The sequence below is a fragment of the Geotrypetes seraphini genome, chromosome 19 (genome assembly GCF_902459505.1).
Source record: "Geotrypetes seraphini chromosome 19, aGeoSer1.1, whole genome shotgun sequence".
Lineage (NCBI taxonomy): Eukaryota > Metazoa > Chordata > Amphibia > Gymnophiona > Dermophiidae > Geotrypetes > Geotrypetes seraphini.
The window spans coordinates 38,592,023-38,614,000 of NC_047102.1; the positions used below are offsets into that span (position 1 = coordinate 38,592,023).

General features: G+C 44.1%; 1 protein-coding gene across 4 annotated transcripts in view; it reads left to right on the forward strand.

Moving 5' to 3' along the window:
* Nucleotides 1-722: 722 nt before the first annotated feature.
* The window catches only part of LOC117352014 (protein phosphatase 1 regulatory subunit 12A-like), a 127,764-nt gene continuing 106,508 nt past the window's right edge, over nucleotides 723-21,978 (forward strand). Inside the window, exon 1 of one of the 4 annotated variants that reach the window (XM_033927980.1) lies at nucleotides 723-1,398. In XM_033927980.1, the coding sequence (XP_033783871.1) occupies nucleotides 1,138-1,398 (261 nt within the window). In that variant the 5' untranslated portion in view covers nucleotides 723-1,137. The remainder of the gene's footprint in view (nucleotides 1,399-21,978) is intronic. The other 3 variants (XM_033927981.1, XM_033927979.1, XM_033927982.1) reach the window with 3 other exon arrangements.

Below are 21,978 nucleotides of genomic sequence, written 5' to 3' on the forward strand. Positions count from 1 at the left end.
ATGATGCAGTATGCAAACTTAAAGGTTTAGTTTAGATCAGGGGTAGGGAACTCCGGTCTTCGAGAGCCGTATTCCAGTCGGGTTTTCAGGATTTTCCCAATGAATATGCATGAGATCTATTTGCATGCACTGTTTTCAATGCATATTCATTGGGGAAATCCTGAAAACCCGACTGGAATAAGGCTCTCGAGGACCGGAGTTCCCTACCCCTGGTTTAGATGATAAATCTTCTAGGGAGAAACATCTGGTACACCTGAATTTAACTGACTTTGAGCTGCAACTGAAAAATGGTACATAAGGATAGCCATATTGGGTCAGAGCAATGGTTTCTACCTAGCCCAGTAACCCAGGGGTGTCCAATGTCGGTCCTCGAGGGCCGCAATCCAGTCGGGTTTTCAGGATTTCCCCAATGGCTATGCACGAGATCTGTGTGCATGCACTGCTTTCAAGGCATATTCATGGGGGAAATCCTGAAAACCCGACTGGATTGCGGCCCTCGAGGACCGACATTGGACACCCCTGCAGTAACCTATTTTCCCAGTGGCCAGTCCAGGTCACAAGCACCTGTGCCTGAATTCAAAAAAACATGGGACGGCCACCTGGATGCTGTGGACGGGCCATTTGGCCCTTATCTGTCTCTGGCAGAAACCTTCCACCCACCGATCCCAAAGGCAAGTATGAAACGCAGAAGCAGGAAGTCGAAACCATTTTTCGCGAGAACCAGCCCGAGGCGCTTGAATCAGGGGTGGGAGGGCGAGAGGGGCGGAAAAGCCCCAGGTGACAGCAGGACCCCGCTGCAAGGCTCATTTCCCTCGCCCTAAATATCACCCGAACCAACCATTAACGCAGGCCGCGAGGCCCCGGAGCTAATTCGAAAGTGCCACTACTGCGGAAGTGAAGAGGGCGCGTGCAGGCGCGAGCCAAGTCGTCCGGGCCCATCATAGAGTTGTCTCGCGCGCAAGCCCTGGAGCGACCATAGAGTTTGGGGGTTGGCGGCTGACGCTAGCCGGGGCCGGGCCTCGGCCCAGCCTCCGCCTCCGCGGTCGGGGTGCGGTTACAGGCCCCGGTCCCTCCCCTCTCTGCCGGGCTCCCGCCTCCTGTTGCCGGGCCGGGTCGGGCCGGCCAAAGACTCGGAAGATGGCGGCGGAGGATCGGTCCCGCTCCGACTCCGCTCGGCAGAAGCGCCGCGAGCAGTTGAGCCGCTGGGTCGGGTCGGACACGGACCGGGCCGAGCTGCGGGGCTCGGCGGCGGCCCGGCCGCCGCGGGTCAGCTTCGCGCAGGGAGCCGTCTTTATGGCCGCTTGCTCGGCCGGGGATCGAGCGGAGGTCCGGGCGCTGCTGGCCGCCGGAGCCCACATCAACGGGACTAACGTGGACGGGCTGACGGCGCTGCACCAGGTGAGGGGGACGAGGGGGGGGGGGAGGGAAGAAAACGTTCCTGTCCCCTAGAGCCAGCTGGGAACTTCTGCCCCCGGACTCCCAAGACCGCTCCTCAATGGCTCCGGATTAAGTGTCAATATCACCCGAGTCCCCCCCCCCCAATAAAATCATAAAGCAATGTTCCGATTCCTAAACGCTACATTCCTATGCCGGTGGCACAGAGCATCTGAGCCCTTCTTTGTCCTTCAACTCCGTTATAATGGCACTTCTAGTTCTCGGAATTAGCCCCGTCTCCTAAGTCATTTGAAAATCGAGGCCCACCCCATTCCCTCGCCAAGAGCCGGTTCTTGAATCCCCTCAGAAATCCACTTCCATTCAGGCAGTCGAGCATTTTTCTCTATCTAATGGACCTGGGACAATGGGGGGGGTTAAGTGACAAGGAGCAGTGGGGGATCTGAACCCCCAACCTCAGGGTGCTGAGGCTGTAGCTCTAACCACTGCAGCTTTGCCTTTGTAATATCAGACAGTTGTTGAATTTCTTTTTCAGCCTGTGCACAAAACCCCATTCTCTGTATCAATTTTGCCTTTTGCTTGACAATGGAAGGTAGATCAGAGTTCCAGTTGTCCTGTTGGTTTTAGAAAAAAAAACATGTCTGCCAATTAAGTTATCTAATGAAGTTTTTGTACATTGAGGTTTCAGGACACAGGTTTCTTCAGATGTACCCTGTCATTGTTGATGATCTCTATCTGTTTTCCATGACTACTTCTATATGACAGTTTGTTTCTCTCTCTTCACTTCTCTTTTGACCCAAAGGTTCTATAATAATGAGGTTTCCCTTGTTCACAGAAGGAGAACTGGTAGTCTGTACTCCTTTTTTTGTAAAGAAGACTGTCTTTATGATGCAGTGTAAAAATAATCCTTTCTTTAACTGTGCTGTCAGGCCAAAGTACAGGTGAGGCAGCAATTGTAAAATATTTCTTACATCCGTTTCCCAGGGTGAAGCTGTGAGACTTGATGTAAGGAGTGGCTTAGTTTTAGAGCAAGATGAGTACTGTGGACCTGTTGGGCCGTCGCGTGAGCGGACTGCTGGGCACGTTGGAACATTGCTTATGTTCTTAATGAATTGTGATTTGGAAATTCTTCAGGGGCATAGTTCCCAAATCTTTTAAATATGCCTTATGGTTACCATGTTGTTTCCTGTGAAATGGGAATTAATTTAAACGATTGAGGACTGATATTATTTCTGTTGTCACTGGAGTGTGTGGGGTTTTGGTTTTTTTTTTCTCAGTCTGCAGAGTATTATGATTCATAACAAATGGAGAACTGGCATATGTCATTTGGAACTATTCCTGAATATATTATTTAATGTTGGTCCTTATGTTGATATTATAGTACCAAATAAGTAACACATGAAATCAATTTTAGGCATAGGGGAGGGCTACCTAGGCTTATCATAGGCTACCTAGGCTGTCAGTGTACATGGGCATAAAGATACACCTGTTTTGTAAACATATGCACATGTGCCTTTTAGGTCAAATCATTTTTTATTGATGACAAAACAAAAACAAACAACAAAACCACACCGCAAGAACACAGAACAGATGGAACATGTAAGGAGTAATATTCAGCAAATAGGCAGTCATCAAGAATTTTCAAGCTTAATGTACCCCCCCCCCAAGATAAGAGACCCCCCCCATCGAACGCAGCAAGTAGGAACAGCCAAATAGAAACAGCAGTTAATAATTCTCACAAACCCAATAACCAGTAGGAAGGAAATAACCCCCCTATACCAGTGATTCCCAACCCTGTCCTGGAGGAACACCAGGCCAATCGGGTTTTCAGGCTAGCCCTAATGAATATGCATGAGAGAGATTTGCATATGATGGAAGTGATAGGCATGCAAATTTGCTTCATGCATATTCATTAGGGCTAGCCTAAAAACCCAATTGGCCTGGTGTTCCTCCAGGACAGGGTTGGGAACCACTGTCCTATACAATCCCCAACCCCCCCAAGTATAAAGAAACAAGCAGGCACACTCGTCAAAGAGCTGTACTCTGATACTCTCTGACAATCAAAGATCACCCCAACAGCCCCCTCCAATAGGGCCCTCCCCTTATATCCAGCCCCTTTTAATTGGACCAAGCATAACCACAACCGTACCTTCCCATACATGCCATCTGCACTTACATGTGCCTTTTAAAATAGACCAATAGGACAATTCTGGATGGTGCTGCATCAAAGTTACACCTGTTCCAAAGCCAAGCGTATGTTTTAATTTAATTTTTTAATTAATTAATAAGAATTTGGCTCAGGAAGTGTTATATTCTGGTACACTAGGTATTTCTTTGTTCTTGGAAGGCTTAGAATCTCAGGGCCCCTTTTACATAGCCACACTAGCGAGTCCCGCATAGCAAATGTGACACAGCCCATTAAATTCCTACGGGTTGCGTCACATTTGCCACGCCGGGACTCACTATCTCAGCATTGTAAAAGAGGCCCTAAGTTTGTACCCGAGGCAGTGGAGGGATAAACAACTTGTCCAATGTCAGAAGGAATAAGAAGTGCTATTTGAACTGAGCTTCTCTGGTTCTCGGCCCATTGCTTTTTTAGGCTCCAGCTCCATTCTTTTTATAAGATACATATATTAGTACTTGTCTGCGAGTGCCTACATGTATAATATATAAAAGTCAATGCTTTGTATTTGTAGCACATCCTTTTATTCATGGGCACTGGAGCAGTTTTATAAGTGCCTATCTGATTGCATGCACACATTCAAGTCACATGTAAAATTACCTCCATAATGAAACACAAAAAAAGAGGAAAACCAAGCCAGTGGCTTCCAAATGAGTCAGAAAAATCTGGATATAAATAGCATCAATCCTAGCGGAATCCAGCACTTAATTTTGTGTGATTTCTTTGGATAATGTCATGATTGGTGGGGGAGGGGCAGCCTGTAGTTTATTTGAGTGTTAGGATTTGTGGATCTCTCCTAACCTCCAATGTTTCTCCTTTACAAACTCCAAAGCTGTGGGTTTGCCTTGTCTACCTTCCCCCCACCTGTACTACTTTACAGTACCATGGAGCTGTCCTACCCCCCCCCCCCATTATAAAAGTGGTTATGTAGTGGTGGGGATCTATGTTCTCTCTAAGCCAGGGGTTTTCAACCTTTTGGCTTCCCTGGGCCGCATTGGCCGAAAAAAGTTTCCTGGGGCCGCGCAAACGCTGCAGCAAGACAGAGGAGGGAGCCAGCAAGAAGGTAAACAACCGGGGGTGAGGGGGGGGTGCAGCAGAGGAAAACACTGCATCGCCCTCGACCGGAGCCGCACAAAATACTTCACGGGGCCGCAGGTTGGACACCCCTGCTCTAAGCTGAGCACATGAGCAATTTGCTCATACATTCTAGGAGCGTTGCTTACAGATTTTACATGGTCGCTCCCCAAAATGCTTGCAAATCTGAAAAATTATTGGCTTTTAGAACTTGTTGCTCACATAAAAAAAATTTGCATGCACCTGGTCAATCCTTAGAGGGAACATTGGTAGGGATTATAATGGGGTTTGTAAGGGAGGGACAGGGCTGTGGAGTAGGAGTCGAGGCGTCGCAGACAATTTTGGGTACTGGAGTCAGTCGGAGTCGTGGATACCAGAAACTGAGGAGTCAGAGTCGAAGGATTTATCTACCTGGTTGAGGGTAGGAGGGATCCACAGCTCTGAGTTTGTAAAGAGCATGGGGGTAGGGGGGAGCAGGAGGGACCCCTAGCGCCTTACTTCTTCTTCCTGTGGCCTTTGCCAGCAACTGGGGTTTCCCTTCTAGTAGCAGATAGCATTACCAACAAGACTTTATTTGATCTACAAATTATTTATCATATTTGTACAGTATTTGACTTAGTCCTGTTTTTAATGTAACAGACTGATATAACTGTGAGACCACATTTCACTATGTATTACGTTTGCTAATCCAGTGATTACTATATGTACTCGAATATAAGTCAATCCGAATATGACGAGGTACCCCTTTTCATCCTCAAAAAGGTTGACTTGAATATAAATGGGGGGAGGGTTAATATTCATGTGCCCTGACTTGCCAGGATCTGTGCCTTAACTCCCCTCGCTCCCTCCCCTGCCAGACTCTGCGCCCAGCCCCCCTCCCTCCCTGGCTCTGCACCATGTCCCCCTCCCTCCCTGCCAGGATTTGCACCCTGTTCCCCCCACTCCCTCCCTGCCAGGCTCTGCACCTTGTCCTACCTGCCTGCCTTGTACCCTATCCCCCTTCTCTCCCAATGTCCCGCCATTTGACCTGTTGAGCTGGGACAGGAGGAATCCCTCCTGTCCCGCCAACTCTGACAATTTTTTTTACCTCCTTCCCGTCTCCCCTGCGTACCTTTTTGAATCCCTGGTGGTTCAGTAGTGTATCGGGTAGGAGTGAACATTTTGCACTCCTGCACCACGCTGAACCGCTCCCTGATAGCTGCCTTGAGTTCTCTTGGCCCAGTGGTGTAGCGGGCAAGAGCGAGCTTTCTGCGCTCCTGCCTGGTGCTGAGCCACTCCCTGAATGGCCGCAGTGAGTTCTCACGAGTCCCAGGAGGGTGTTAGGTGGGTGCTGACCCGAATATAAGCTGAGGCCCCCATTTTTTGGCCCCAAAATCTCAGCTTATATTCGAGTATACAGTATCCGGTACATTTGCCAGTGGAATTGGCTCTTGCTTCTTGGTTCATTATGATGTGACCCCCTCCTTACCACAAGCAGTAGACTGGTGTCAGTGTTTTGTACCCTGTGCCGAAGCTTTGTTACAAAGTTAACATAGATAGATTCAGACTTGTCACACAGTTAATACATGACAGCGTTAGTGGTTTATCTGCTGGACAGATCTGAACTGGACACTTAAATTCTCTTCTGGATACTTGATGTCTCTTCATTTTGGGACTGTTAGATATTGGGTACATTCTCTCTCCTGTGCAGAGTTCAAACTCATTCAAAATTGAGGGTAATTCTAAGGTGACGGGTGTCAGACTCATTAACTTTTATGCCCATTGCGGACTTGGTATGCTCATCTATGAATGGACTGCAGTACTGAATTGTGCCTAATGGCCATTCCCTCACTTTATTGATGCTTAATGCTCAGGTACTAGAGAACCCTTGCTCTGCCTGTGTCCTGTAGAGTAGTGTTTTTCAACCTCTTTGCACCCATGGACCGGCAGAAATAAAAGAATTGTTCTGTGTACTGGCATCGGTCTGTGGACCGGCGGTTGAAGAACACTGGGCTAAGTTGTGGGCTAGACCCCGCCCATCTCTACCCAATCTCCACCCCAGACCCCGCCCCCATAATAGTACTAATTGCACCTTGCACGTCCCGTGCCTCATCTGGAAGCCTTCCCCTCTGACGTTGCAACGTCAGAGAGAAGGCTTCCAGTTCAGGCACAGGATGCCCGTAGGAGCCACTGCCCGTGGCTTTGTGCACTGAATGTTAGGAAGAGGGAGCTGGCTCGAAGATAACACCGCATCGATCGCACCGTGGACCGGTGGTTGAAGAACACTGTTTTGGGCCTGATGCACGTGCTGGCCCTGTTGACCGGCAGAAAATTTCTGTGGACCGGCACTGGTCCGTGGACCGGTGGTTGAAGAACACTGCTGTAGAAGACTCGAGTGTCAGGGTGCGAAGTAGCTTACAGTACTTTGTCCATTTCACTGTGTAGACGTAGTTGAGTCTACTGTGGCTGATGATATTATCCCTCTAAAAGCATCTTTTATAGATAAAGTTGGAAACAAAAATGTCTTTATTGCGTCAATCCACTCCTCTCTATATTTGGGTATTAAATCTGTCAAACCTAATTCAGGAGCTTTGAGATGGAGGAGGAGAAAGTACAGTGTATGTCAGATCTAAATTGGGAGTCTTGGGGCTCTGAGACCTGGCTTAGAATAAAAATAGGGTCTCTGGCTTTTTTTTTTTTTTTTAGACGTTCCCTGCATATGTTCTATGTCTTCACACAAACTGCTTCTGATATATTAATGTCATTTCAGTGTCCATAATTTTACAAGTTTGGTTAAAGCTTTATCAGATACAAGGAAAATATTTGAAGGTGTGCAATGGGTTCCCCCTTAGAAAACAGGTATTAATACTTGAGGAAGCGCAAGCCCTTGTTTCCATTGGCCTTCAAGTATTTTAATGACTACTTCCTTGCTAATTCCCTGACCTCCATTCTCTTTGCGCTCTGTACTTTTGTGTCTGATTGAAATCTAAATTTGGGCTAGCCACGCTCCCGGCTTCCTGAGTGACTCCTTGTCAGGTGTTCTGTGCTGTGTAGAAAGAGAAGACTTGGCTTACGTTTTACACCCAAGGTCTTGCGATGCGTAAGAAGAGTGTGAGCTCTGATTGAAATATGAGTACAGTAACCCTCCACTGCCCCAGGTACAAAAGCCTAGAGCAGGGGTAGGGAACTCTGGTCCTCGAGAGCCGTATTCCAGTCAGGTTTTCAGGCTTTCCCCAATGAATATGCATTGAAAGCAGTGCATGCAAATAGATCTCATGCATATTCATTGGGGAAATCTTGAAAACCCGACTGGAATCTGGCTCTCGAGGACCCGAGTTCCCTACCCCTGGTCTAGAGTCTGATTCCCACTAGGTACAGAGAAATTATCTGTATATAGTAAATATAAAGTGCTTTGGTCGTACCACAAAAAGGTGGTATATCAACTTCATGACCCTTTTACCTTTATTATACACAGACAGCTAGGTCTTTGACCTGAACTTGTGTGTGCTGCTGGGTAAGTTACAAAAAATGTTCCTTACAATCTGAAACTTGTGGCTGAACCTGTTCCTCCACGTTAGCAGCACTATCGCCTCTCCTTTCGAATGATCAGCAGGTGGTTATGGAAGGATTGTGCATTGTAACCTAATTGCTGTGGCTGGCATGCCTGCCTGCCTTGTGGCTTTCTCTGTGGAGCCAGTGAGAGACACTTTTGCCATAACAAACGCAGCATAGACCTGTCCAATGGAATTCTTTTCTCAACCAGCTCCAAGCCAGTCATAAAAGTGAGAGTCTAGGATATCAAGAACTTCTCTTAAGTCAAGGTTGAGCAATTCCAATCCTAGAGAGCCAGTAAAAGGGCTGATTGCCAGGGTGACCATTGATTTTGCTTACTAATGCTAAATATAAAATTCTCAATGGCCCAGAATGATGGTGGGAGACTTTTTTTTTCTTCTTTTGGGCATTCTGTCCTATAAAGTTATGATGGGTCTCATTTCCCTTTTCATAAGCCTCTGCTACTAAGCCAGGGGTAGGGAACTCCGGTCCTCGAGAGCCGTATTCCAGTCGGGTTATCAGGCTTTCCCCAATGAATATGCATGAGATCTATGTGCATGCACTGCTTTCAATGCATATTCATTGGGGAAATCCTGAAAACCTGAGTGGAATATGGCTCTCGAGGACCGGAGTTCCCTACCCCTGCACTAAGCCTTCGCTGAGGGAGAGAGGGAAGAATCATGTAGTATGAGAACCTTGGATTATGTCATGTTATATTTATTTATGATTTTATTTTGTAAACCACTTAGGTCTAAGCAGGTGAGAAATTTTTTTAAATCAATAAAAGTACAGCCTTCCTAATCTGATAGCGTTGGCTACCATTACACTAGTCATGGCATTAGGAGTTTCATAGTCCCTAAAGTGCTGCCCTAAGCCCTGTAAACTTCCTGCCCTGTTATACTAACATTGGTTCTTAGGGTTATATTGTGCTTGCTGTCTTCTGAAATTTGGGACAGTTTCAGTCTGATCGTCGGAGCTCAGCGTTGCTAAGGTGAAATCTCTTGTACTTTGAACATGCTCCTTTGGTCTTAGAATGGCATTAAGTGATGCGAGGCGGAATTACAGTGAGATGGTGGGGAAAACCACAAGGTATTTATTTTGATTTTGCTGATGTCCAAAATTCCAAACACATACACAGTGTTTTCCTTCTTTGCAAAGGAAGACGTATATGGCTGAGTTGAAGCAATGGTAGAGAAACCCTTAGTTAAATTTATGTGACATTCTAAAATCCGTTCCCGTCCAGATGACATGGTCCCTTGAGATAGGACTGGAGGAGCCAGATTTCTTATTTTGTCTGGATATTCTTCTAAGACAAGTTTATGGTGGGCGAATGGGTATAGGGCAGGGGTCTCAAAGTCCCTCCTTGAGAGCCGCAATCCAGTCGGGTTTTCAGGATTTCCCCAATGAATATGCATGAGATCTATGTGCATGCACTGCTTTCAATGCATATTCAGTGGGGAAATCCTGAAAACCCGACTGGATTGCGGCCCTCAAGGAGGGACTTTGAGATCCCTGGTATAGGGACTGCAATTCCTTTCCCATTACAGGTGGAGGAGGCTCCTTCAGTGGAGGAGTTGAGATCGTGTTGCTGGGGAAGCACTGCTTTCCAGCACCCATAAAGTCATTGGATTTATAGGTGCTGAGATTTAGTGTTTCACTGTACTTTGAAATTATATTATGTAAGTGGAACATTTCAGTTCCTATAAATAGAAATCACTTCATTCTGTACAAGGGTTTAATTCCTTTCCCACCCTCATCTTTTGAAAAATGAAGTTGATGTGTAAGGTGGATCTGAAGGGGAAGTTTGCGACTTGTCTGGAATGTGGCAGACATTTCCTTTTGGCTCTCTTGAGTTTCTTTGTTTTAGAGATTTGGGTCTAGTCTTGCTGAGATGGACCCCAGCTAGTGTGCTTCCAGTTTAAGGGCTATTTGTGGCCTGAAGAATACAGCCTGATTGCCAGTCTTGCTTGGTGTTCCCCTCCAGACACTTTTTATTGTTTATCTCTTTCTGTGACCTTTCCCATCGTCTCTACGCAACGCTGGAGAGTGAGAGAAGGGGGGTTGAAGACAAATGGAAAGTTTTTGTTCTGAGCATTTCATACAGTCATTCGTTTTGTGCTGCTTCTGGCATAAAATAAGTCAGTAACCTCACTTATGTCTTTGCATGTCTGGGGGAATAAGGTGCTACAGCTGTCATCAGTAACAGGGCATAAGTATGGTTGCCCCTGCTTTCATAATAGCTTTTCCTGGTAAAGGGGTTCTTGCAAAATTGAACCCGTTGTGGAGAATTCGCTTCCAAAAGTAAAGTCCTGGAGGCAGTGCCATCTGTAAAAAGAACTGGAGAGAATAAGCTGTGTAGAAGATGGTTTTCAGTATGTGTGAAAGAAGTCTGTCGGGTCCAGGTTACTGAAATGTACCACATAAGAATATACTGACTGTTTTATCCACCTGTTCATTCTTCTTGCTTCTTCTGTGTCAGCATAGCTATCGCTAGCATTCAGCATTTTCAGTTGGCGTAACTTATGTCAGCAAAGGCCTATGGGAAATGCTGAATGCTAGCGATAGCTATGCTGACATTCTGCTACCACAGTTTTGCCTTACCCTCACTTCACCACCACCAATGCTTTCTTGAATTTGATTATTTATTTATTTTTCCTACAAAATATTTGTTTAATCATCCAGCATCCTGTTGGTGAAGAAATTCTTCCTTTGTTACTCATTTCACACCTCCCAACCAAACTGAGTCAGCATTTGTGGCACATTCATTGTCATAGAGATTTCAATGTGGTGTTCATGGATTGAAGTGCCATTAATCAGGTTAGGTGAAGGGGGTTCAGTATACAGCAAGATCAAGGAGGACAGTTCCGAGTGGATACCTATGGTCTGTGTCCTGAAAATTGCAAAGAAAGATCAGGATCAAGCATATGTACTTTATACCATATTCATTGTTGGTTTATTTTAATGTGACTGTTGGGCAAACTGGATCTCCATAGATAACCATGGGAAACCATCCCCATGTTATTCTTTAAGGAGAGAGAAGAATCAGAGTATGAATGGGCCCAGCCACTGACCCTCAAGCCTTGCATTGAAGAATGCTGGTGTAGAAGGACTGAGGTTGAGAGAGACACTAATGAATGACAGTCTCTGGTATCCAGAGCAGATATTGTGATGTCATAATGCCTCATTCCACCAATGCCTATGAGCCAACCTCATCAGTGATGTCACAATGGCTTCATTATCAGAAAATAATAGTAAATATTGAAGAACTAAGGCCAGTACTGGGCAGACTTGCACGGTCTGTGTCTGTATATGGCCTTTTGGTTGAGGATGGGCTGGGGAGGGCTTCAATGGCTGGGAGGGTGTAGACTTCAGCAGTTGAAACCCAAGCACAGTACCGGGTAGAGCTTTGGATTCTTGCCCAGAAATAGGTAAGAAGAAAAAAAATGTAAAAAATTTTGTACAAAATTGAATCAGGTTGGGCAGACTGGATGGACCATTCGGGTCTTTATCTACCGTCATCTACTATGTTACTTGGCTCAAATAAGAATCGGGGTATGAATGGGCACAGCCACTGACCCTCAAGCCTTGCATTGAAGAATGCTGGTGAAGAAGGACTGAGGTTGAGATATTCACTAAAGAATGACACGGGTTGGTTTCCTGCAGTTATCCTCGGGGGCAGGAACGATGACAAATTCTGTCACTGTGTCATTCTCTGCGGCCCCGTGAAGTATTTTGTGCGGCCCTGGTCGAGGGCGATACAGTGTTTTCCTCTGCTGCCCCTGGGTGTTTACCGTCTTGCTGGCTCCCTCCTCTGTCTTGCTGCAGCGTTTGTGCTGCCCCAGAAAAATTTTTAGGGCCACTGCGGCCCAGGGAAGCCAAAAGGTTGGACACCCCTGTTCTACGCCCTTATCTACCGTCATATAGTATGTTATTTTGGAGTAGGAAGAGAACCGCTATGCTGGTGACACCAGTACATACCTAAGGAGGCCTAAGTGCTTAGGATGTCTGGCATGCTTGTATGTCCCAGAAAATGCTGTATAATACCCCTTTTCCTTTCATTTCTTGATCCCCCTCACCCTTCTATTCTTTCAACTGTCCTTTCCTTTTATCCTCTTCCCCCTCTGGTTTACTTATGCTCTTGGTCCTCCTCGTCTCTGCACTCTCATTATCTTTGTTCTATATTTTTCTTTCCCCCTCCCTCCCCTCTGCATTGTTTTATCTGCCATCCTATTTGCTCTCTACTGCTTTGTGCCACCCAGTATGAAACTGGTCTGGTGCTAAAAGTAGCAGTGAACTGTGGGATATCTGGAGTTGAGAATACTTCTGCTCCCACCTCATTCTGGATCTTATTAGTTTTCGGGCTGTGCCAGTCTTGGTGCAGTGTGCCAGCTGTCATTTTTGGTTTGCCAGTGGTATGTTGGTAACTTGGAATTTTTCGCCATACATTAAAGATACTTGAGATCTCAGGAGGAGTAGGGAGATATGATAGAGACAGTCATCTATGATACAAATATTGCAATAATTTCCTGTTTCTGGAGACATGTTCTCAACAGTTACAGTACTCTTACAGTACAGTTACAGTACCAGTGATTTGCACAGATGTATTCCCATTGCTTTTGATCTGCTCATTATGTGTGTCTTGCATCTTGCTAGCCCTCTCTGCTGCCATGTCATAGTGGTTCAGAACAAAGGTGTAACTTCTATATATATGAATCGAGGGGAAAATTGTTTGAAATCAAAACATATGGTAAACACCTTCTCTCAATGACTACAATAAGTTAATCACAAAGGTGATACCAGTAGTAATTATAATTCCAAGTTTATTTAAAATTTGTTTATCTGCTTATCGAATTTCTAAGCTGAGTACATATCATTAAAAAAAAAAAGGTATTACATAAAATATAACTGAATAGACATAGTGAGACAAGAAGGAGAGGAGGATAGAACTACATCAAATTATAGGATCGTAAACAGTAATAGTTAACATATAAGGATAGGGCAGGTGTAGGCAATTCCGGTCCTCGAGAGCCGGAGCCAGGACAGGTTTTCAGGATATCCACAATAAATATGCATGAGATAGATTTGCATCTCAAGGAGGCAGTGCATGCAAATCCATCTCGTACATATTCATTGTGGATATCCTGAAAACCTGACCTGGCTCCGGCTCTCGAAGACTGGACTTGCCTACCCCTGGGATAGGGGATCCCATCTTTAGGAATGGTTCAGGTAAAGCACGTTCTGAAATTGGGTGGTTGTACATCAAAAGTATCCCTACAAACCAGGCTATAAGTAATTAATCCAACAGTTTTCTGTAATTCTTATTACATAATTTCCTTAAATTTCAACTTCCCTTGAAGTGAATGATTCCTCTTTATTTGTTGTGGACTTTAATCATAGTATATGAGTGTTTTATTTTTATTAATTATTGTTTTCTTCAATAGATGATTGTATTTCCCTTGTCGAAGTTGTGATCCTTGATATGTATAAGAATATAAACAAAAAGAACAGAAAAAAAAGTGTCCCTACACAAAACGGTATTTAGATTTGATTTAAAGTGGTTTACTATTGTTTCTTCCCTTAGATGGGTCGGCATTGTGTTCCAAAGTGAATGTAGAGTCACTGAAAAGATTGTAGAATGCATTGTATTAAGGTGGCGTAAAGAGGGAATAGTCAGCAGATCTAAGTGATCATAGGGTATGAGAAGCCTATCTATGAATTGCGGGGAATTAGTTGTTCGTGCTTTGAATGTTCGAAGAAGTATCTTGTACGTAATTCTGTGTGAAATGGGAAGCCAGTGCACATTAATCAGAAGTGGTGTTACTTTACTTGTTCAAATTTCTTTGTGTTTGTTATTAGTTTAATTGCCGTATTTTGAATAATTTGCAGGTGTCTGAGTTCTTTTTGTGTGATACTTTTATACAAGCAAAAAACAAAAGGAATTGGCCCCGAAATATCCACAAAGAAGAAAATCCAGAGAAAACCAAAAAAAACTCTGGAGTGACGATGTTCCTAAATGGACTTTATTTGAAAGTGTCAAAGTTCCAAAGGTACACTGAAATCATCCACATAAAAATAAATCATCCACATAAAAGCCTTAAAGGACCTAGTCCGCTAGGGACACAGGACCCAACACAGTCCACGTTTCGACAGAAAGTCTTCTTCAGGGGTCCCTGGGGATCCTATAAAGGTGAGTACGTGGGAAACAATTGTGTGGTGAGCCGGAAGTGTTAGGTCCTTTAAGGCTTTTATGTGGATGAATTTATTTTTATGTGGATGAATTTTATTTTATGTGGATAATTTCAGTGTACCTTTGGAACTTTTGAGACTTTCAAATAAAGTCCATTTAGGAACATCGTCACTCCATAGAGTTTTTTTGGCTTTCTATACTTTTATACAATGCATTATAATAGTCCAACCTTGAGATTACAAGAGAGTGTATTAAGATATTAATGAAATGTAAATCCAAGAAGGCTTATGAGAGAGCGTAGAGACTTTTCTGTACGACAGCACTAATCTGTTCATGGTAAGTTAGCTTATTGTCAAAAATGACGCCTAAAATTTTGATGGCTGTTGCTATCTGCAAAGGAGTAGATTTGAAACAAATTCATTGTGACGTCACATATGCTCAGAGACCCGAAGACACTGTGAGATTGTTGTCTCACAGACAACTGCAGTAAACAGATGCGTTAAACTTTTTGAAACTATCCAGGCACCTGGATCTTTTATGTTTGAATCCTGTTTTGGGTTCTCTGAGGCATCCTATACAGTTTGAGGCTACAGCTTTAAGAGAAGTTATTTTCATCTTTGATCTTCAGTTTTTGAAGTTTTTGACTGTGCAAGTGAATGAATTTTTATTTTCATATATCATAAGCAGTGAGACTTCTAGTGAGACAAATTTCACAGTGTCTCTAGATCTCTGAGCATATATGATATCACAATGAATTATAATTACTACTGGTATCACCTTTGTGATTAACTTAAGGGGTTTACCATATGTTTTGGTTGTCATAGTGTTTGGTAATCTTGACATCGTACATGATTTCCCTAATAATTAGTACCTCACCCCATCATATGCCACTGTCCTGGGTTTGTGATGCTTGATGACTATTTTTACACTGATCTAAAAGATAGCCTAAGAAGGTGATGGTGTTCCATGAGATTTCACTTTATTAAGTGATTTAAAGTGGTATTCTACCCAGTTCTGGTCCTACCTCACCAGTCAGGTTTTTAAGATATCCGCAATGAATAGGCATGAAAGGTTTGCATGCCTTCTCTCCAGCATGAGAGAACCGAGACCTATGCTGGACAGACTTGTACGGTCTGTGTTCTGCATGGGGGAACAGAGGCCAACGCTGGACAGACTTGTACGGTCTGTGTCCTCTATGTGGTGAGAGACAGGTGAAGGTTCAACCAGTGTGTTGATCATTTTTTTGTCACCGGGGCTGTGCAGCTTAGGAGGGAGGAGAAGGCATCTTGACAAGTTGAATGCTGTCAGCAGTATACCATGTATTATCCCTATCATGTTAGACTGCCTGTATGGTTAACAGGGTGATGAGTTCACAACCAGAATTAAATATGGGAGACCTGGGCTTACCGTATTTTTCGTACTATAAGACGCACCCTAGATTTAGAGGAGGAAAACAAGTAAAAACCCCCATTCTGAACCAAAATATACCAGGCTCTACACCCAGCCCCCCTCACTCCCTGCCAGGCTGTGCACCCAACCCAACACTCCTTGCCAGGCTCTGCACCCTGTTCCCCCTTCCCTGCCAGGCTCCGTATCCTGTCCCACTGCCCTGTCCTGTAACCTGCCCGTCCCCCCTCACCTCTGGTGGTCTGGTGGTAGGCTGGGACAGCCGACTAATCATGTTTTCCTCCCCCCCCCATGTACCTTTTTAAAACACCCCCAGTGCCTTTATTAAGCCCCCGTCGTATCTTTTTAAAATGACCCCCCCCCCCACATTGTACCTTTTAAAATGTGCCTTATAGCCTGGTGGTCCAGCAATGTATTGGCCAGCAGGAGCGTGCTTTCCGTGCTCCTGCTTAGGCCTGCGCTGCTTCTGAATGGCTGCCGTCAGTTCTCGCGAGTCCCGTATACAAATGCTAGAAGTAAAAAAAAAAAAATAAAGTAGGAGAGTTGGAGTATATAGCACTGAATGATGAGGTAGATATGATAGGCATCTCAGAGACCTGGTGGAAGGAGGACAATCAATGGAACATTGTATTACCTAGGTACAAACTATATTGCAATGATAGAGTGGATCAAATTGGAGAGGGGGCTGTGCTATATGTTAAAGAGGGAATTAAATCAAACAAAATAAACATTCTGCACAACACAGATAGCAGTGTGGAATCCATATGGATAGAAATTCCATGTTTGAAGGGAAGGAATATAAGGGACAGAATGAGCAGACAGATGAAGACATGTTTTCAGAGATTAGGAGAGCTGGCAAATTGGGCGATTTTAACTACCAAAATACACTATACGAGATAAATATAATCACTAATATACAAACCACTTTTATTTCCTGCTGACCCCAGGAGAAGGAGATAAAAGTGGTTTGTGTATTAGTGATTTTAACTACCCCAACATTGAACATAAATGTTACATTAAGGAGTGCTAGAGAGATAAAATTTCTAGATGTCATAAATGACTGCTTCTTGGAGCAACTGGTCCAGGAACCGACAAGAGGGGAGAGCTATTTTAGATTTGGTCCGTAGTGGAATGTATGACATAGTACGGGAGGTAACTCTTTTGGGTCCGCTGGGAAACAGTGATCATAACATGATCAAATTTGAGCTGATAACTGGAATGACTTTGCTAAAAAAAAATTACTGTAGTGGCATTTGATTTTCACAAGGGCAACTATGACAAAATAAGGGGTATGGTTAAAAAGAAGCTAGAAGGGTCTGTGGCAAGGGTCAGAAGTGTAAACCAGGTATAGATGTTGTTTAAAAATACCATCATGGAAGCCCAGACCAGATGTATTCCACGTGTTAAAAAAGGTGGGAGGAAAAGGAAATGAGAATTGGCGTGGTTAAAAGGCGAAGTGAAAGAGGCTATTACAGCCAAGAAAACATCCTTTAAAGAATGGAAAAAGGATCCCAATGATGAAAATAAGAAGAGACATAAGCACTGGCAAGTTAGATGCAAAGCATTGATAAAGAAAGCTAAACAAGAATATGAAGAACAACTTGCCAAAGAGGCAAAAACTCATAGTAACAATTTTTTAGGTACATCAAAAGCAAAAAAAAAAAACCAGTGAGGGAATCCGTGGGACTGTTAGATGAACAAGGAGTAAAAGGTGTGTTCAGCGAGGATAAGGCCTTAGCTGAGATACTGCATGAATTCTTTCCTTCAGTCTTTATGGAAGAGGATGTAAAATTTATCTGAACCAAAAATGGTTTTCAAGGGTGATGAGACAGAGGAATTGAAAGAAATCTCTGTGAACCTGGAAAAAGTACTAAGCCAAAATGACAAGTTAAAGAGTGATAAATCACCTGGTCCAGATGGTATACATCCCAGGGTACTGAAAGAACTTAAACATGAAATTGCTAATCTGTTGTTAGTGATCTGTAACCTGTCGCTAAAATCATCTGTAGTAACTGAAGATTGGAGGGTGGCCAATGTTACACCGATTTTTAAAAAGGGTTCCAGGGAGATCTGGGGAATGACAGACCAGTAAGCCTGACCTCAGTGCCGGGCAAAATAGTGGAAACCATTATAAAAAATAAAATTGTGTAACATGTAGACAAACATAATTTAATAAGACAGAGTCAGCATGGGTTCAGCCAAGGGACGTCTTGCCTCATCAATTTGCTGGACTTCTTTAAAGGTGTGAATAAACATGTAGATAAAGGCGAGCTTTCCCAAAAGCTTTTGACAAAGTTTTTCATGAGAGGCTTCTGAGAAAATTAAAGAATCGAGGGATATGAGGCACTGTTCAATTGTGTATTAAGAATTGGTTATTGGACAGAAAACAAAGGGTAAGGTTAAATGGCCATTTTTCTCACTGGAGGAGGGTAAATAGTGGTGTGCTTCAGGACCTGTACTGGGACCAGTGCTATTTAACTTATTTATAAATTATCTGTAAATTGGAACTACGAGTGAGGTAATTAAATTTGCAGATGACACCAAACTGTTCAAAGTTGTTAAAACACATGTGGACTGTTAAAAACAGCAGGGAAGACCTTAGGAAACTGGAAGACTGGGTGTCCAAATGGCAGATGAAATTTAATGTGGACAAATGCAAAGTGATGCACATTGGGAAGAATAATCCAAATCATAGTTACCAGATGCTAGGGTCCACCTTGGGGATCAGCAGCTCAAGAAGAAGATCTGGGTGTCATCGTGGACAATACAGTGGAACCTTCCACCCAATGTGTGTTGGCGGCCAAAACAAACAAGATGCTAAGAATTATTAGAAAACGGATAGTATACAAGACTAAGATGTTATAATGCCTCTGTATTGCGTTCAGTTCTGGTCTCCTTATTAGAGAATGACACGGGGACCGTTTACCGCAGTAAACCGTGGTCACTGCAGTAATGGGGACATTTGCAACTGTTTTACTACAGGATTGGGGACAAGACCTTTCACCGCCCCGTGGAAGCGGTGAAAAGTCTTGCTCCTGTTGTAAAAAAATTGCGCCCGTGTCAGACTCGGCATTTCTTCCCCAGCTTCTCTTGGGCCTATTTTACCTTCAGGAGCCAGCCATGCCACAATGAAGACAGAAGGAACCCAAAACCAAAGCCTGAGAATAATGTCATTTGAAGAATAAAATTACCAGAAAATTTCAGATTTGAAATATGTATCCTGCTAGAGCTGGTATTAGACATAACTGGGAACCGCAAAGCCCAGGCTGTGCTTCTTTAGCTTCCAGCTGGCTTAGGGCTCTCTCTCTGACCAGGGGGCAGTTGCCCTAGTTGCTCTCTCCTAACACTATTCCAGCCATGTGTGACTGAAGTATTCTGTTAGCTTGATTTTTCAATGTAGCATTCTGTAGTAATTTGGTTTGTTCAGTTTTCACAATAGTGGAGGGGATATTTGTGAAAGGGAGGGGAGACAGGGGTTTTGCTAATCCTTGCTCTGTATTATTTGTGTTTATAAAATGACAATTGTACAGAATAGTCTCTTTTTATATTTTAATAAAATAAGTTTAGTATAAAATCATAACTATTTGAGGCTTGTGCAGGTGGGATCTGACAGTTTGCAGGACGGGGCAGGGATGGGGACTGAGCTGACGGGGCAGGGATGGGGATGAGCTCATGGGGACGGGGCAGGAATGGTGATATTTTTTTTTCCCCGTGTCATTCTCTACTCCTTATCTCAAAAAGGATATAGCGGCACTAGAAAAGTTTCAAAGAAGAGCGACCAAGATGATAAAGGGGATGGAACTCCTCTCATACGAGACAGCTGAAGGGAGATATGATTGAAATCTACAAAATCCTAAGTGGGGTAGAACAGGTACAAGTGGATAGATTTTTTACTGCATCAAGATTTACAAAGACTAAGGGACACTCAATGAAGTTACAGAGTAATACTTTTAAAACCAATGAAAGGAAATATTTTTTCACTCGAAGAATAGTTGAGCTCTAGAATACATTGCCAGAGGATGTGGTAAGAGCAGTTAATGTAGCTGGTTTTAAAAAAAGGTTTGGATAAGTTCCTGGAGGAAAAGTCTATAGACTGCTGTTGAAACAGACATGGGGGAAACCCCTGCTTGCCCTGGATCAGTGGCATGGAATGCTGCTACTGTTTGGGTTTTTACCAGGTACTAGTGATTTGGATTGGCTGACGGCAGGATACTTACTGGGCTAGATGGACCAGTAAGACTATTCTTATGTTCTTACTTTGTCTTTGTCTTGTGCAGTATCTGATTTAGGAGCTATTGCTATAGATCCTGGTGTTTGAAATACCGCTGTAGGAATGATTTGGTGGAAAGATGGCAGAATGGTGCTCACCAGTTTGGGGTGAAGGCAACCCTTCTGCTGCCCTTGTTAACTGAACTTAGCTGTTCTTTTTCACCGTACAGGCTCCAAACAGTATGGTCTTTGTTTTGGCTTCTTGCATTTCTCCTTTGTTCTGCAGCTGCTGCGCTGGAAGTGGATGTTGCGTTTTCAAGGCAGTGCTGCTTGTCTTACAGAATGGTAAAAACTCTTGTTTTATGAGTGATATTTCTGTGATACTGTCCCTTCTGTGTTTTCTCCCTTTCTTCAGCACATGCACATACTTTCTTTTCAATATGACCCATTAGTAGAACCATATTCTTGTCTCCCACAGTTTTGAGATTAAACGCCTATGCTCTGTACACTCAGATCTGGAGTCTGTGGGTTCTGATGTTTGTGCACCCCCAAATCTATTAGGAATGCCCCTCGCCAATACCCAGAGCATGTTTATCAGCATGTCTGTTCTGGTTACAGTCCTAACTTTTGAGATCCTCCTTGCTCCTGCTCTCAGGCACACTGTAGAGAATGACATGGGGAGAAATTTGTCCCCATCCCTCAGGAACTCAGTTTCCCGGTCCTGTCCCTGTGAGTTTTGTTGCTATCGCTGTCTCTGCCCCTTTCCTCTAAGCTCTGTCTTAACCACACAAACCTTGAACACTTATGCTTTTTAAAGTGTTTGAGGCTTTTGCAGTTGAGAATAGAGCTTGCAGGGATGGGACGGGAAAACGAGTTCCCGCGGGGACAGGGAAAAATTTGTCCCCATGTCATTCTCTACGTTGTACCTTTTTCTCTTAGACCGCAGACCATGGTTATATAGCAAAGCAGTGTCCTGTTTGAAAAAAGGGGTGTGAGAATATGAGACCTGGGATATGCTTTCACCAGAGCAGAAAGGCCTTTCCCAGGGTCTGACCTCCCCTAGAATATGACCGGGGGTAGAAATCTCTTTCTCCAGGGACTCTGCATCCTGTCCTTCCCGCTCAGTACGCTGCAGTACAGGCTTGGGATTCCTTTCACATCTTGGAATTTATGGAAACTCTGAGGCTTAGGGGAGAGAATGAGAAGTAGGCGTGCAATAGAGAGATGAAAGGAGGAGGGGCAGAGTAGAGGTTTGAGCTTGCACTCTCCCTTTCCTGATGGAGAGAGACAAAGATTCCTCTTGCTGGAAGCTCTTAACACTAAATGCACGTGGCATATTCAGTAGAAGGTTAAGCAGAGGAATACAGTCAGAAGTGTAATGTTGCTCACTGAAGTCACAAGTTGATGTTTTTATAGAATTTAGGAATGCACATGGGAAGCTATGCCTTTATACGTTATTTCCCCGTTTGCTAATTAGATAGCGTCTCTTCCGAACATAAGAACATAAGCAATGCCTCCACTGGGTCAGACCCGCGGTCCATCGTGCCCAGCAGTCCGCTCACGCGGCGGCCCAACAGGTCCAGGACCTGCGCAGTAGCTCCCTATCTCTACCCCTCTATCCCTTTTTCCAGCAGGAAATCGTCCAATCCTTTCTTGAAATCCAGTACCGTACTCTGTCCTATTACGTCCTCTGGAAGTGCATTCCAGGTGTCCACCACTCGCTGGGTAAAGAAAAACTTCCTAGCATTTGTTTTGAATCTGTCCCCTTCATGAATTGATTTGCACACCTGCCTCATTGGCATGCAGTTCGAGCTCCTGTTTCTCAAAAATTGTCCCACTTTCAAATGTCGGGGATGATAACTATCAAACTCTAATAAGTTATTGCGATCAGTAGCTTTACGATAAATGGTGGTGATGAATGTAGATCCCTGGGGAGCTTAGAACGGTTTACATGAATTTGTTCAGTTACTTAAGCATTTTTCCTTATCTGTCCCAA